Source organism: Hesperophylax consimilis, chromosome 11, assembly GCF_061612785.1.
Source record: "Hesperophylax consimilis isolate HC1 chromosome 11, BYU_Hcon_1.0, whole genome shotgun sequence".
NCBI classification, from domain to species: domain Eukaryota; kingdom Metazoa; phylum Arthropoda; class Insecta; order Trichoptera; family Limnephilidae; genus Hesperophylax; species Hesperophylax consimilis.
Window position 1 is genome coordinate 1,976,189 of NC_142846.1, and position 17,175 is coordinate 1,993,363.

Here is a 17,175-nt window from a genome sequence, read left to right on the forward strand (position 1 = left end):
ATTATTTTTAATTGACCCCTCAGGCTTCTGGCATATTCTGTCAGAAGGTCAAAGTATTTCCTATTTGCAATAAAATCCAAACAAATGGAATATTTCTGAATGTATCAGAAAACTAAAAACTGTTTTTGAAAGGTTATGAAATACACTTTCAAATTTAATTTTTAGAAATAAACAAATAATTATTGAAATAATAAAATTTTGAATGAATACATAATTTTATTTTTTAAATGACTCACTTTACGTTTTATGTAACTAAAATTTCTGATTAACGAAAAAATATTTTAAAAAAAACACATTTTATTTGAAAAATAATATAATACAAATGTCTTCTTACTTTTTTGTAATTTCATAAAAAAAATAATTAGTAAAAAATTTGCAAAGTTTCATAAATTTTGTTCGGAATTGCGATCGAAACCTTTGGTTTCATAAAGGTATTCATTTTAATTCTTCTGTGATTAATTTTTAGATTTGAATATAAAGCGTGGTGTTTTCTCTTTCTAGCACTGTTTAGGTCATATTTCTCACTATGACGGTAAAGGAGATATAATGATTTCTATGAGACCTAATACAAACTGTTCTCAAAAGCGAACAAATTATCTTGAGGGGTTAATGTGTACATATTTTGTTTAGTGACAATAAATTAATGTTCTGTATTGAATACAAAAAAAAATAAAATATAAAACAGCTATTTTCATAATATTACTAAGACTTTATTGGCTATATTATAAAGACATTACATACAGACAATTTAAACATATCTAATAAAGTTATTTATAGTACTCAATAACCAGTCAAACAATGAAACTATGCCTTAAACGATGGCTTCCTAAATTTATATAAACAATTTATTTTTTTTATATAAAACCTACAAATATGGGATAAACAATGAAATCTAGTTGGATTAATTTGGTTTAAACCACAGTAAGCAGTTTATATGTTGAGGTATTATTTTTGAATGAGAGTGGGCGAATCCAAAACGAACACCCAGAAACCTCCATCGCTCAAGGCATTTTTTTTTGTATTGATTTTGGATTGATCTACAATCGACAACAAAAAGCTCAAGGAAGGAATTACATCCAATTTCAAAAGTCAATTTAACATCTTCTAACGTGTTGGACTGGCTATACAAAAACAATTGTTTTTTCCCACACCTCGCACAACATCAGAGTGGTAGATACTCTCAGTATCCCCTTGGTGAAAGACCACCATTCAGAATGGGGAACTTGCTTTAAATTGAAGACCTTGGAGAAAAAAACCTCAAAGAATAATATTTTTCCAAAAAGATTTTATTTCATTTTTCAGTTGTTTGTCTGTGGCTCCATGCAACGTTTGTTTTAAATATTTCTAAAAAAAAATCGTATGTCCTTCAAATTGACTGTGAGAAGTTTTTGTTTGAAAACAGCAACTCGGCGCAATTTTTCATTAGTTCACTTCTTTCACTCACTGTTTGATGTTTGTTAATTATTGTTATTTTTATTCCACCTTTCATACTAAATTCTCCATATTTTGAAGAAAAAAGCAGCAAAATTACAAATCTTTTGTAAAAACAGCACATTAATGTCACATTGACTTTTCATATTAATATTTAATTATACATACATTCTTAATTAATTATATTTTCTAAACCTATTCAGTGCGTAAAGTGTGAATCTATGATTCATTATTTTTAAAATACAAAAAAACGAACAGTAGAACCGTTCCACGGTATTCAATTACAATACTTTCCTGAAAAATAATCCATTTGTAACATTTGAGTTTTTCTCCCCAAGGTCTTCAATTGCTTTAAGCGTGTTTAGTGACGAGATCTGAATATCCTGATACCTCCCAACCAGCTTCTTATCCGTCTCCATTCTGTCCCCACTCCCTTCAGCTACAGAACATACCCCAATTGGGGATGACGTAGTAACACTGACTCTAGACAGTTGGATCTCTTGCGGTATTCACATTAGAGAAAAACAGCATTAACATATGTCGAATATGACAAATGGTGTCCCAACGGATAATGAATGTAAATGTAAATACTTTATGTATAGTAAGATATGTTTAAAGTGGCTGCAGCTCTTCAGGCATGGCGTGAAGCCGGATCTGTTTCTCCACCATAAGGTCCACCAGATCAGCAAACTCGGGGGGGATTTGAATGCAGCCCAGTCTATAGATGCCCTGCAAACATACATTATTTATTGCAAATTAGTATATTTAATATTGTCTATGTTTAAGTTTTGTATGAGCCAATGGTTGAGCCTTTGCCCGGAATAATACAGCGTATGAGCCAATGATTGAGCCTTTGTTCGGAATAATACAGCGTATGAGCCAATGATTGAGCCTTTGTTCGGAATAATACAGCGTATAAACCAATGATTGAGCCTTTGTTCGGAATAATACAGCGTATGAGCCAATGATTGAGCCTTTGTTCGGAATAATACAGCGTATGAGCCAATGATCGAGTCCTTGCCCGGAATAATACAGCGTATGAGCCAATGATTGAGCCCTTGCCCGAAATAATACAGCGTATGAGCGAATGATTGAGCCTTTGTTCGGAATAATACAGCGTATGAGCCAATGATTGAGCCCTTGCCGGGAATATTCCAGCGTATGAGCCAATGATTGATTCCTTGCCTGGAATAATACAGCGTATGAGCCAATGATTGAGCCCTTGCCTGAAATAATAAAGCGTATGAGCCAATGATTGAGTCCTTGCCCGGAAAAATACAGCGTATGAGCCAATGATTGAGCTCTGGGCCGAAATAATATAGCGTATGAGCCAATGATTGAGCCTTTGTTCGGAATAATATAGCGTATGTACTGGACGGGAGTCCGCACAAGACTGTAGATTTAGGCGCCGGGTCCAAACCGTGTCTTCAACCGATGAGAATGCTCCTTTACGGCCGATGATGATGATAGTAGTAATATTTGATGAAATCTGCCTCCCGCACCCAGGCTTGGTGAATGTTGGGCACTGGGTGTGCTGTCGTCTCTGCTCGCTTCTGGCGTTGGCGGTTTTCCAGAGGAGGGCCGGCTTGTCTTGAGGAGGTAACACCAGAAGATCTTGGAGCAGAAGACTTGGCGAGGTGAGGCAGATGTTGGGCAGGAGTCACTTGTAGATAAATAAAACGCTTGGTTTCGGTGGTAAAGATGAACTGATTTATTTTTAATTATGTGGCTGCTTATATTCAATTAGCATGACTCGCGCCCGACTTTGGGCTGGGAGCCCAAAAGTGGTGGGGGATTGTAAAATGTCGCATATTCATTTTGCCGGCAGCACAGTCGAAGGTAGTCGCTTAAATTTGCGAGTTAGAAAACATTTTGAACGCTTACATGAATAACAATTACATAGTTTAAATGCATAGTAGTTATAAGAATGTGTATCTTGACAACTAGATTTTTTGTTTGTCAAGATACGATAAAAAATAAGAAATGTTTGTAAATAAATGTGTAAAAATGATCTTAAAGCGATCAAATTTGTAAAACATTTTTAAGTTGGTATTTTTCCCAGGTCCCCCGTAACATAGCACTCAGAAAGAGATAAGATTCACTATGCTACGAGGTTCCTGGATTTTTGTACACGCAAAAAAGGTAAAAAATATTGTTCAAAAAATGGTTATACATATGTGTGAAAAACAGCTTTTTTAATATCTCCTCAGCGGTAGTATATTGAAAATAGTGTTTATTTGACTACCGCCGAGGGGATGAACAAGTAAAATATAAACATTTGCAATATTTAAAAATTGATTTTTCCTAGTAAATTTTACATAGAAAAAATGTTGGACATCGATCCACGCGGCAGGTGAGCGGGCGGTACGGTATCGATGCCGTTCGGGGTTAAAGTTTTCAAGCCGCCTGGGCCGAAAATTGGACAAAATGACCAGTGGCGGGGAGTGATGATTTCGCCAGTGGCGTGGGGTAGGCACATTTTATAAATGTAAAACAGATTTTATAAAATTAAATAATGTGGTCAACTACGTCCGTTACAGCGTATGAGCCATTGATTGAGCCCTTGCCCGGAATAATACAGCGTATGAGCCAATGATTGAACCTTTGTTCAGAATAATACAGCGTATGAGCCAATGATTGAGCCTTTGCCCGGAATAATACAGCGTATGAGATAATGATTGAGCCCTTGCCCGGAATAATTTTGCAAACAACAAAACTATGAATGTTCAGTTATGGGTATGTTATTATGCATCTTTTTAGGTAGGGACAACGGTAATGAACAAATATTCTGACCTGTGGCAGCATTTTAAAGATATTGGTTTGTGAAAGAATGTTGTACTTGCTACATACATATTCACATCCATTTCATATTCTCCAAAAAGTAATATATCAGGAATACACTAGTGCAGACCCGTTAAAAATCGCACATAGTCTCAATTCTCCATAAATCAGTTCCAATTTTGAAAACGGCAATTAAAATAATTTTCTGTTAAAAATATTATATTGTAGGTAAATTGCTTGTCAAAATTCTTCAAACAAACGGTACCAACTCCGAAAATGAAGACACTTAAATTAAATTCAAAGCAAAAGTTTTTGAGTTCATCGAACCATAGTTACAGACAAACGTAGTTAGAACTGAAATGAGTATTTTTAACAGTAATATGATAGTTCAGTCACCTTATCCCAGGGGCACTCATCCAGTGCCTGGTAGAGCACCTTCTTGGGTGCGTCCAGCGAGGTCTGTGCGTGCACCGCCACAAAGACGAGGAACAGCTTCCAGAGCAGGGCGGTCCGCGTCAAGCCGGGACGGCGGCTGAGCAGCTGCAGCAAGCGCAGCAGGCGGTGCGCGTGGCCCGGCTGCCAGGAATCTTCGTGGCTCGGAACTACACATGATAAATAAGTGATAAAAGTATAGCCAATGCTGACGACAGACTAAAACATCTGTGGACTTAAATAAACTAGATTCGATAAACAGTAAAATATCAAACGATTATTCGTCTAAGAAGGCCCTTCGTACACAGAAATACTTACAAGTTACGCGATTGTGATGCAACCATATATCGCCTATTGACGTGCTAACCTTTAATGCTGGTTTCCGTACCCAGCGCTACCCGAATAATACTAAACTTGATCATTGGGGTTAAAATGATGTCAAGTGACTCTAATGATGAAGACAGTATTCTTCTTTATTATAAGCGTAAAAAACGATCTAACAGAAGATTCACAGAATCACGGTGAAATATGCAGAAAATGCCTTAATAAAAAAAATGTTAAGTTAAAGAATGAAATTAATAAATTACCTTCTTTCTGATAAAGATGCACAAAGTTCCTCAGCAGAAAAGCAATGGCCAGAACTTGCGAGGGTTTGTCCGTGTCGGTGAGCAGTTTGACCAGTCGCATCCGTCCGATGGGGCCACCCTGGCACCAGGTGTCGCTGCACCTCCAGCACACGGAGCCACTGCAGGGGAACTCCTCCACAGCCTGTTCCAGGATCCTCTGCTCTGCCAGCGGGTTCTCCACGTTGCCCTCGGGAGATATCCTGATGTTGGATTGGACCACGGAAACGAACCACTCCAGCATGATTTCTCGTAGCCACAGTTGTCTGAAATAAACAGAATCATCTCACTTAGTATTAATACAAAGCAGAAAACTAGTGTGTCGAAGCAGCATATTAGTAAAAATAATATGTTTATGTATAAATTTCCGACTTTATGTCCGGGTTAAATCTTCCCCATAGGAAAAACTAAACCCTTCCACATACTTTTCCACAAATGATCATCTAGTCAATTCACATTATGCAAGTGCATTATATAAGCAAAATAAATACAGAACAATACAAGAACAACACGTCAACTCACCAGAGATCAAATGAGAAAACCATTCACCGACTCCAGATATTTTCATATCAGAGGGTTCGGCTCGGTAGAACTCCTAACAGGGCCTATAAATCCTACTGGTCCCTCAACATAAATATTTAAAAAATCTTTCGTAATCCTACATGTATTTAAAATGACTGAATTTTACATTTTTATAAATAAATTTTTTGATAGATCTAATACGCCTAAATTTTTAATGAGAGAGCTAGGTATAATGCCAGTAGCCGAAATAAATAAAATAAATACGTTTTTTATTTTTATTATAGTTGTATTTCTACAATTTATAAGAAAAAACTATTGGTAAGCTACAAAAACATTGAAAAAAATTTCCTTCAATTTTTAAATCAGAATATAAATATGTTTAATAGCATATGTCCGTTATTATAATCTGCTTTCAAAAATAATATTTCATTTTGGACTGAGTTCATAAATAGCGAATCTATTTTAAAATTTACGTCAAACGGGAAAAATCTTTTGAAGTAACTTGACGACAAAATATCAAAAGACTCTAGGGGTTAAGTAATAATAGATTATCCACCTTTTAGAGTCCAGGGCCTTATTCTCGACCTTCTCCACATAGGTGGCCACATTGAGTTTCTTGTAGAACTTGTTCAATGCGAGGTTGTCCTGGGTGAGATAGAGCAGCCAGCCGTGGCAGCAGATCCAGTCGGGCGTGGCGTCAGGCACCATGTGCTCCCAGAGCAACATCTCGCGATCAAAGCTGCTCACGGCAAGGAGCAAGGTGTCGGTGTGATCGGTGAACTGAAATTGCAATTCAAATGAAAATGGGTGACTTCTACAACAAGATCTTGTATTGAACTGCTCGGCTGTGGTATGATTTGACGGCATCTGTGTATCTTTCCTCCAAAAACAGGTTCGCCTCTTCCTTTCCTCAAAAATAACCTTCCACATAGCATTCCCAAAGATGAAGTAAGCCCTGAATGATATTGTTAGCTGAATAAACATGGCTAAAGTCTTTTTGCGGCCTAAATTCATTTGCTAATAAATTCGCCAAATGGTGGGCAATACTGAATACACTGCCTGTCTCATGAAGCGATTCCAACATACAAAAGAATTAGACTAACTGATCCCAACACAGTGTTATGAGTTGCCCATATCCTCCATTAATCAAGTATCCCTACGACTAAAAATCATAGAGGATACACCATCACGCCGATCACGCAGCAATATAGTTTAAAACATGCCTTGGTCACGTGCAATCAGAAGGATCACCTTATATGGTGATCGACGGAAGTAAAACAAGTGCTAATGCAAAAATCGTGCCCATAAAAGAAATGATTAACTACAGAAGAGGGGCAGAGACAATACGGAGATGGAGAACTCCTCACTTCAGCAAGGAGAGCCGTGGACTTCAGTTGTGGTACTCGGGAGACGACCCATTAGTTATTACCCACAAGGCCGAATGCAGATTTACTCTGGAGGCTGGAACCAAGCTTGAAAAGAAACTCAAAAGTTCCAAATCGCTGCACAGCAGTAAGCGCTTTTAAATATATGGTACCTCGAACAAAAGTAATGAAATAGATCCAGTAACTTCCAGCGAACAATTGTTCCATACAATGTTTGTTTCAAGTGTTTTCATTTTGATGGTTCCTTGAGAGATGGCTAGAACTCACGATCCCCAAAATATTAATAAATCAGGTTAAAGTATTAAATTTAATATTGTAAATTATAAATTTTTTAACCAATAGGAGACATAGCATGGTAGCATGCTTACCATCGCCGAACTACATCCAAACTGCACAGACTCTGAAAGCGGTGGAGCCAATGAAAGTTATGCATTTGGTGTGTAGGTAGAAACAAAGGCAAAGGGCACCACTTTGCGTAGGTGCGATTTCATCAAACTCAAGAAGTCAATGTCATTAAAATCACTTGGTAGCGACCAGTGGCTGCCTATCACCTGGATGGAGGAATTTCCCAAGATCGCTGACGAAGCAATCGAGTTAAACAGAGGGCGACGGAGTTTAAACTAGATCCTGTGACACAATATTGGAGTTCAACGGATGTCAAAACTCGTCAGCAGTAGTGGGATGAGGAAATGTGTTTGACATAATTTTAGCTCATTCAGTAGGTAACTAATTGATATTATTCAGTCAATAAATACACTCTATGTCATGGATGTACTATTATTTCTCTATGCCTCGGAAAGGCTACTGACGTCAGCATAACTCTTCGGCATGGTCTGACTCCAACACTAATAATGATTCCTGGCACAATTTTTTTTTTTTTTTTTTTTTATATTAACCCCACACAGGAGGCCCTGAAGAAAATAATTTCCCTCAAGGCCTATGTCATCTTTGGGGATGCTGTGTGGAGGGTCTTTTTGTGGAGAGGAAGGAGTGAACATGGGTCTTGAAGAGTCCCATGTTGTAGGAGGGAGGAAACACAGAGGCCGGCAGTTCGTTCCACAGCCGAGCTGTTGAACTTAAGAACGAATCGTAGAAGCGACCCGTTCTCGTGTGACAAATGTCAACCGTGTACAAATGTTGTTTGTTAAGATTGGGGAATCTATCAAACGGACCGCCCGTTTTTGCACAGAGTCAAGGGTTTTTTTCAGGTATTTAGGGGCTCCGGACCAGAGATGACTGCCAAATTCGACAGTAGGCGCACTTGCGATTTGTACAGGGTCAGCAGTTGTGTACTATTAAAGTATCTGCGGGCCCTGTACAGTACGCCCAGCTTCTGAGAGGCCAGCTTTACTCTGGCTTCGATGAAGCCCCCATACCTGAGCTGGTCACTTATAGTTACACCAAGCATATCAATGGAAGGCCTGTTCGGAAGATTGCTTCCGTTGAAGGAGACTAGATTATCATTTAGATCCCTTTTAGACGTAATCAGACAGGATTGGGTCTTGAGATTATTTTACCCCAGGAGGAAATACTCTCGAGATAACCGTCCATTCTCTGCTTCAAAGCCCTCCGAGCCGTTGGAGTTTGTGTGCCCTTTGGGGGCTTGTCAAACAAAAAGCCATCATGAACTGTACTGTCATCCGCGTAACAATGAATCGGTGCATATGTCAAAAGGTCATTGAAGTGCAACAAAAACAAAGTCGGAGACAGAACCGATCCCTGTGGGACGCCAGCATTTATAGAGTGCCTTAAAAATGTAAATTGTAAATTGCCTTGTTTCTATTATTTAAGGATCCAACGTACCATCTGAAGAGCTTCCTCAATGGCTTGATCACTGCAGGCGGTCAACAGGTCTTTGGGCAACGGGCGGCAGGAGGCCAGGGCAATTAGCACATTGATGGACATCATGATGCTCTTGGGGTCATGGGAGCCGGCTAGGAGCATTTCAATGTACGCCCTGCAAACAAAATACATAATGATTACGACGTTTTATACATTTATATCTAGTATGTATTATTGTGACAATCATACTACGGTTTCAGGCTATAAATCTGTTAAATAGATTACACAGCATTGGTAACTTTTGTGCTATGTTAGCTGATGTTTTGAATATGCCTCTGTTGAAGTATAAAGCTGTACTAATTAAACATTTTAGCAGTGCATCTTTTAACGAGGTCTCTGCATAACAGGTTTTTTGTTTCTTCTTCATTTCTTTCATTAACTTTGTACTTATGTATATTCTTTTTTCTTTCGTCTTGTTTATTTATATAATCTAAAAAAATATATTTTCTTTCATCTTTCTCTGACTGTCAATAACTATCATGTATGTAAATAGCATGTGTGCCATCAATTCTGAATAAATAAATAATTTATACAATACACCACTCAAAAAAGCAACAAAACCGCTTTACCTGGGAATATAATTGTTACATTCCTGTAATCCAAAAACCTACATTGTTCCCGTGCCCTTCTCACCACCCGCGCGTGCCTCAGTTTGACAGCCGCTGCGCAGAATTCAAATTACCTCCTTTTGTACCATGAAGCTTTTAAGCCCCCCCCAGTCTGGGGAGTCATTGGGGGAGACTAAAACAATATTAGGCCGCTTCTCTACACCCCCTTCCTTAACCCTCCCCACAATGTAACCCAAACGCGTGGCAATATAATATGTACTTCTTCAGGTTATACACTGAAGGTACAGACAGAGAAAACTGTTTTTATGTGTTTGAATGTGGTACTGCACTGCTTTCATTTGATGTGAGGCATCGTTTGATGAACGTTGGGAGATCGAATAGAGTTCAATCTGACTATTCAAATCTAGACACTAACATAGCTAAAGCCATTCAATTCTGAATGATGGGGTCTCATCTAGACGACAATGAGAGTAGATCGGTAGGTAGCTAAATGGACGAATGCATGCAGACACATGCAGGCGTCATGGGTTCGATACTCTGCTAACTAAGTTCTCCATCATTGCACAAGCAAAATTGTCACACTATAATGATGGGAGTAGGAGGAATTCAAATATTGTAAGGTTATTTGTAACTTGGGAATGTCGGCTTTTTAAAAAATATTCACAATTTTACACTCTGTCCAGGAATGGCGGACATTTGAATCCATCTCTTCCACTGTGTTGCAAGGCGGTGGGTCGAGAAAGTCTGGCTGGAGAGATCAAAGGGTCTCCTTCAACCGGCCTCTCGCTATCTGGCCCACCAAGCGGCCTATGACAGAGGTGTTGGTTATCCGATGGATTGTTCCCGGGACGGTGGTACGCACACCCGCTGCCCAAAATGATTATCGTGATTGAAAGACGATAAAAAAAATAGTATACCTGGATAAATGAACTCGTGAAACACTTCTGTCACACGGCGTAGCTCTCAGAGCTGTTTCCATGACGGCGATTCCTCGGGCTCGCCCAAACACCTGTGCTTCAAAGGCGGCAAACTCTGCGTACAGCAACACGTCATCGCGGTGGGACTTCAGCATGTCCTTCACGGCTTTCCTCACCACCGCGCACGCCGCCTTCTGATCATTTATGTCCTTCCATCTGCAAACATTGTAAAGCATGTGTGATGACAAATATTCCTACATACTCCTGCGTAATGCGTAAAATTATTATTGATAGGTCCATAGGTCCTGAGGGAATTCATCTTTTCCTTTTATAAATACTTTCAGCTTTACAAATCTGGTCTTTGTTAGTAACAAAAAAATTGATGATCAGTGTCTTCTTCGATAATTCACATCTGAACAGTTCTTGTTCAACACCGATTCTCGGCCCATTACAGCTTTTAATCAAATTGTCTCCATCCGTCAAGCATATCGGGCATGTTCAGCTGATCACAATTTGTTCAAAAGCTAAAACATCATTCAAGTTGATCATCAAATGTGATGGAGTAAACACTGCAACCTTTTTTTACAACTCCACTATTTAAATTTTTAAGGAAAAGAAGGAGAGGATGTTCTGATAAGGAAAATGGGTGGGTAACATATGTTCTTACATTCCTCCACCCAATTACCTGTTACCCAACTACCTGTCCCTGTCTGACATTGTGGAGTACCTACATACCTAAACCAGTATGTTAAGAAAACCTGTGCAGTGTACACGTTAAGTGTTCCCTCAGTGTGTTTAATTTGAGTCTATTATGGAAGCTTGTGCAATGATCACTGCAGTGTCCCTCAAGGCCATAATATCAATTTGCAACAAGACGTGTGATGTCGAGCATATTTAAAGAAAGCAGGTAAGGTCAAATACCGATAATTGAGTTACAGCGATTTAAAACAAATTGAAGTAATTAGCACGGGACCTTTATTTTCTCCCCGAGACAGCGTAGCACCAGCGCAAACAATCCCACCAGAAATGTGTTTCCGAACGTTCCAGATTGTTTCCGAACATTCCAGACTATTCTCGAACATTCCAGAATGTTCCGGGATGTTCTGGAATGTTGTGGAATGCTCTCGAATACTCTAAAAAGTTCTAGAAATTCCTGAAGGGCGAAACTTCCAGCCTGCCCAAAAGCACGCCCTAAAAAACGGAAAGCAGGGGAAAGTCAGAGTCTCTTTCCAATTCTAACTGTTAACCGCAGCAACCCCAATAGTTGTGTCAAATATTGATTACAGTCAACAATAAAAACACAAATTGATTTGTGACTCCAGATTACATTACAAAGTATTTCATATATGAAAGTATAAAAATGATAAATATGAAAGAAGAACTAACCTATTAGCAGTTAATATACAGCGCTGTAATCTAATCCACCAAATGAGAATAGCCGTCGCCTCCTGACCGGAGACCATTTTAGCCGAATGCATCATCAAATTGGTGATCAACTTGTAATAAGCTGAAAACAACCACAAATAAAAAATTATAACATAATAATTAATTCAACAATTCACAGTACAAGTACACTTATTACAAAAATCTAAAGCTATGTTCACACAGCGTTTCGTCTTTTAATCACGATTCATCACAAAAGATTATGATGCCCACACGGTATTTCCTTTCAGATCAGATTGTGATTATATGCAATTCATCAAAAACTATTGTGACTTTGTCTTCTATTGAAAAATGATCTTCTATTAAAAAAACGACTTGTCAAAAAAAGGTTGTTGACAAAACCGAATGTTGCGTTGTTGTTGACAGATTCATCATTTTTCACAATTAGTAATGCCGTAGGCGAGCGTAAACTCGCTCGTAAAATTTCTTAAGCCACTTAAAAACAAAAACGATTTGTTATAAATCACAATATTAAAAAAGAGACGAATTGTAGTCATGTGAATTGGCCGTAACCCATATTTGATTCAGAAAATACTTGGTGTACTGCAATGTACGGCAGATCCAAATTTCCAGCTACTCCACATTCACACTTTCTTTGACAGTGTAGACATAATGTCTTTTCACCACTCTTACAAAACATCATCAACATAATTATTACATAAATAAATAATGTTTTGATACTCACATCCCGTAGCTTCGAAGAAGTTAGGTTCCTCGCTAAAATCCTTGATTATAGTGGCGAGGATTTTGATCTGAATGGGGTCGATGGCTCCGACGCCACTGATGATGGAGTAGATGAAGGGCAAGCAGGACTCTATGGAGTCGTGCTCCCAGTCTATGGGGGCCTCATTGGGGGTCAGGGCCGTCAGCATGGTGTGCCTCATGGGGAGAAGGGGCACCTTGTACAATCTGGAAATAAACAATGAGATTGATGAGTTGAATTGTTTAAAATACCACACATCAAGACTTTGAAACTACATACAGTCGCTGGTATGAATGACTCCTTGTTTCACCGAGTCATCGCAGGCTGCAAGTCTACTAAGTAAAGACAGCAAGTCTCCAGTAAGAAAGGGTTCCAGAAAAAGCTAAATTGAGTCGAAAAGAATTCAAAGGCTTGGCCAGATCCTACACCATCGTAACTTGAATTTTTTTTAATACAAAATATTTCGGGGAAATTATTTTTGAAAATGGGGAATATTACAAGAATTTTCTTCTAAATGGTGAATTCCCTGACTAACGTTGTCTCTTACCATGAATTAGAGCACGCTGATAACAGAACATTTTGAATTTATGGAAAATAGCGAAAAGTACCGAAGTTCAAGTTCACTTTCAAAGCTTATAACTTCGATTTTTGGAAAAACTAATTTAAGTATTAAAATTATTAACTATAATATAATACACTCTCATCAAAATAATCAGGAGACAACCTCATTTAGAATAATTTTCTTAATCTACGAGGGTGGGTCAATAAGTCCTTGGAAAAGCCGACAGGTGGCGCGACTAGTACTGTAAGCGGTTTGTTTTCATGCAGCGGCACTACCGATTCAGTATGCTGCGAAGTTTCAAGCAGATTGGTCGGGTTGTTGTGTGTTTCTCGTACATTTAAAAAAAAAAAATTTGCTTGTTTACAAAAATGGAGAAAATTGAGTTTAGAGCTGTTATTAAACATTTTAATATAAAAGGGTTAACAGCAAAGGAAATAAAAAATGAGTTCGATTTAGTTCACGGCACATCTGCTCCTTCACTTGCAACTATTTATAACTGGTTAAATGAATTTAAACGTGGTCGTACATCAACAAAGGATGAACCACGCTCAGGACGTCCTGTAGAGGTGACTACACCAGAAATAATCAATAAAATCCACGATATGGTGTTAAGTGACCGAAGATTAAAGTTGAGTGAAATAATTGAGGTTACAGGGATCTCAAAAGGTAGCGTCATTTCTATTTTACATGACAAATTGGGCATGAAAAAAATTTCTGAAAGATGGGTGCCGCGTTTGCTCACAGTCGACAATAAACGCAATAGGGTGGTGGCCTCTAAAGCCCTGTTGTCGCTCATGCAACGCAATCCGGATGAATTTTTTCGTCGCTTTGTGACTGTAGATGAAACATGGATACACCACTATACTCCCGAGACGAAAGAACAGTCAAAGCAGTGGATTGCGAAAGGCGAACCATGTCCAAAGAAGGCGAAAACCGTAAAATCAGCTGGTAAGGTTATGGCTACTGTATTTTGGGATGCACGTGGAATTATTTTCGTTGACTATTTGGAAAAAGGAAAAACAATAACAGGGGATTATTATGCATCTTTATTGGACCAGCTAAAAAACAAAATTGAAGAAAAACGGCCTCATTTAAACAGGAAAAAAATCCTCTTTCATCAGGACAATGCCCGTGTTCACACATGTTTACGATCAATGGCTAAAATTGAAGAATTGAAGTTCGAATTGGTCGACCACCCACCGTATTCGCCAGATTTAGCCCCCAGTGACTTTTTCCTTTTCCCAAACTTAAAAAAATGGCTAAGTGGACAACGTTTTTTTTCAAATGAAGAAGTCATCGATCGGACAAATGCTTATTTTGAGGACCTTCCGAAAACTTATTTTTCTGACGGTTTAAAAAAAATTGAGAAACGTCTAACCAAGTGTATTAAGCTCCAAGGAGATTATGTTGAGAAATAAAAAAAAAATACAAACTGTTTTAATGCTTTTTTCTAAGGACTTATTGACCCACCCTCGTATCTTCTATCTATACAGGATGTATCGGCAAGTACCCGACAAACTTTAACCACCTATTCCTTAGCACATTTGGAGTAAAAAATGTTATGGGCACTTTGCCGTCCGGTAACATTTTTTTTTCAATTAAAAACAAAAAAAATTTAAAAATTCCACACTACATCACTGTCATTGGCATTGCTTCTCGTGTTCAACAGCTGTTATTAGCAAGTATGTCAAAAAGCGTCTTCGTCTTTCGTACACACTAAATAATAATAGTTAAAAATGAGACGAATGCCGTGCCATTTCGTTGTGATTGAAATACGCGCCAATGTAGGTACATACGTACATTATTCAACAAAACTCAAATAAAATATTCCCAGATGGGTTTTCAAACTTTGACAAAGGATAACACAGTGGTGACATGTGGTGAAAATATGAATAAATTTTTTATTACAAAAAAATGTTACCGAACAGCAAAGTGGCTATAACATTTTTACTCCATATATGTTCAGGAATCGCTGGTTAAAATTTGTCGGGTACGTGCCGATACACCCTGTAAATATAAATATAAATAAAAATATTAATGTTTGTTTGTTCAAAATCTTAAATCTTAACCGATTACTTTGAAATTGTGACACAACGCTGCATTCAAATACAAGTGTGTTTTTATATACCTATATTATATGGATGTCACCTGTGACAGGTAAAAACAGCGCAATCTGTCAGACGTAAAAGCAAAATGTGCTATTGTTTCTCTCTCTGCACAGACAGACTAAGCCGCAGCAACGTGTGGCGGGGTACAGATAGTAATAAATATAAATAAATTATGCATTAATGTTTTCATTTTGAGTTATTTTATTATTATTTTATTATTTTTTGATAATAATAATATTTTAACCTCAAAATATTAACCACCAGCGTGAACTGGTGCGTCTGCTGGGTGACTGGTTTGATGAAGTCGGCCAGGTCTGTGGTGAAGACTATCCTTTGTGGGTCGTCTGCCTCCGACTCCATGGGGAACCAGTGCTCTCGGCTGCGGAGGGTCTCAACTCTCGCCCACACGGAATGGAGGGGAAGACCGCTGGAAATCAACTGGAAATAAAACGTAATAAATATTTGGACGTCTCTCAAGTCATCAAGGTCCACACGCCAACATCATTCCTGGACAGTCTTTGGTCCCAGCAATAGTGTTAGATGCAATTTACTAGTGCGCCAACTACTGCACGCAAAGGTTGTGTCCGCCGCGATGTTGCCAGCATTGCGTGTGTAGGTAGGGAGTTGAGTATGCGGCACCCAAAATAACTTGGACTCTGACTACAAATTATGGTGCTGCCTAAGGGGCCGAAAACCAGCAGGTCTCCCGGCCAAGGGGAAACACTAAATATCGGGGAATAATTAATTCCCACCATACGAAAGAAGAAGAAAAACAATAATTATGGACACATCTTCGATATATTATTTGGAAATGCCTGTAACTAATTAACCGTATGAGTGCCAAAAAAATTCATACAGTTGCTTGTAAAACGCCAATTCTTTGAATTTTCAAGGATTTCTTAGATTTTTTCGGTGTTTTATTAAAGAATATTGGTTTAGAATCACGCGGAGGAGGATCCCGAAGTCCAGGCGTTTCGAAAAAATGAGAATTTTACGTACAGACGTACGCGCGAATCAGAACACGAATGACGCAATCGACGGAAATCGACGATCGGCAATCTTCGTTAAAACACGAATCAACGAAAATCGACGATTGGCACCCAAACGGTTAATACACTTTATATAATAGTATAACATTAAAATTTCCACTCTTAACCTTCCAGCGGGCGCGTTGAGAAATTTCTCTTGAGAGGGCGCTTGTCGTAAATTTTACGTCATCGAGTTTTCTCCATGTAAGTGGTGTTTTCTTTGTACAAATGTTAGGGAATTTCTTTAAGGATATGAAAAATGATAATAGGCAGTACTTAAAAAAAAAATATTTGACTTTATTTAAAAAAAACGAAGCAACACTCTGAACATGTTAATATTTCAAAACAAAATAATTTATCGACCTATTTAGTCAGAATCAATATTCTCATCCTTACAATTGTTACAAACCACCTCAACTGAAGAATGGTTCTTGCATGTAGAGGACTGGCAACGGCAACACTTCATTGATGCGGAGGATCTTTTCTTATCCACTGCACATAACCGACAAACACTGCGTTTTGGAAAGCTTCTGTTTTCTTCTTCTGTCATCGGTTCAACTGCCCTACCGTAATTCACTTTGAGAAAAGCATTTATATCTTGCGATAAACGTTTGACATTTGATTTGAATCTAGCATAGCTCGAAGCTCGATGCTTACGACTAAGTGGTAAGAGTGGGGGAAGCGATAAGGCGCGTCTGTCGTAAAATTTACGACAGCGCGCCCGCTGGAAGGTTAAAAGAACCAAAAATGATAATTCATTAAAAATGCTTATGTCACTGTAATGTTAATTTGTATACATGATATTTTTACTAACTATGTATCACATTAA

General features: G+C 38.3%; 1 protein-coding gene across 2 annotated transcripts in view; it reads right to left on the minus strand.

Annotated features, from left to right (window-relative positions):
* Positions 1 to 850: 850 nt before the first annotated feature.
* LOC149419628 (nuclear exosome regulator NRDE2) overlaps positions 851 to 17,175 on the minus strand; it is a 47,850-nt gene continuing 31,525 nt past the window's right edge. For both annotated transcript variants that reach the window (XM_089637196.1, XM_089637195.1), the window contains exons 7-15: positions 15,563 to 15,756; positions 12,631 to 12,854; positions 11,889 to 12,009; positions 10,503 to 10,718; positions 8,978 to 9,131; positions 6,346 to 6,569; positions 5,232 to 5,533; positions 4,609 to 4,814; positions 851 to 2,160 (exon numbers count right to left, since the gene is read on the minus strand). In XM_089637196.1, coding sequence (XP_089493322.1) covers positions 2,044 to 2,160; positions 4,609 to 4,814; positions 5,232 to 5,533; positions 6,346 to 6,569; positions 8,978 to 9,131; positions 10,503 to 10,718; positions 11,889 to 12,009; positions 12,631 to 12,854; positions 15,563 to 15,756 — 1,758 coding nt within the window. In that variant the 3' untranslated portion in view covers positions 851 to 2,043. The remainder of the gene's footprint in view (positions 2,161 to 4,608; positions 4,815 to 5,231; positions 5,534 to 6,345; positions 6,570 to 8,977; positions 9,132 to 10,502; positions 10,719 to 11,888; positions 12,010 to 12,630; positions 12,855 to 15,562; positions 15,757 to 17,175) is intronic.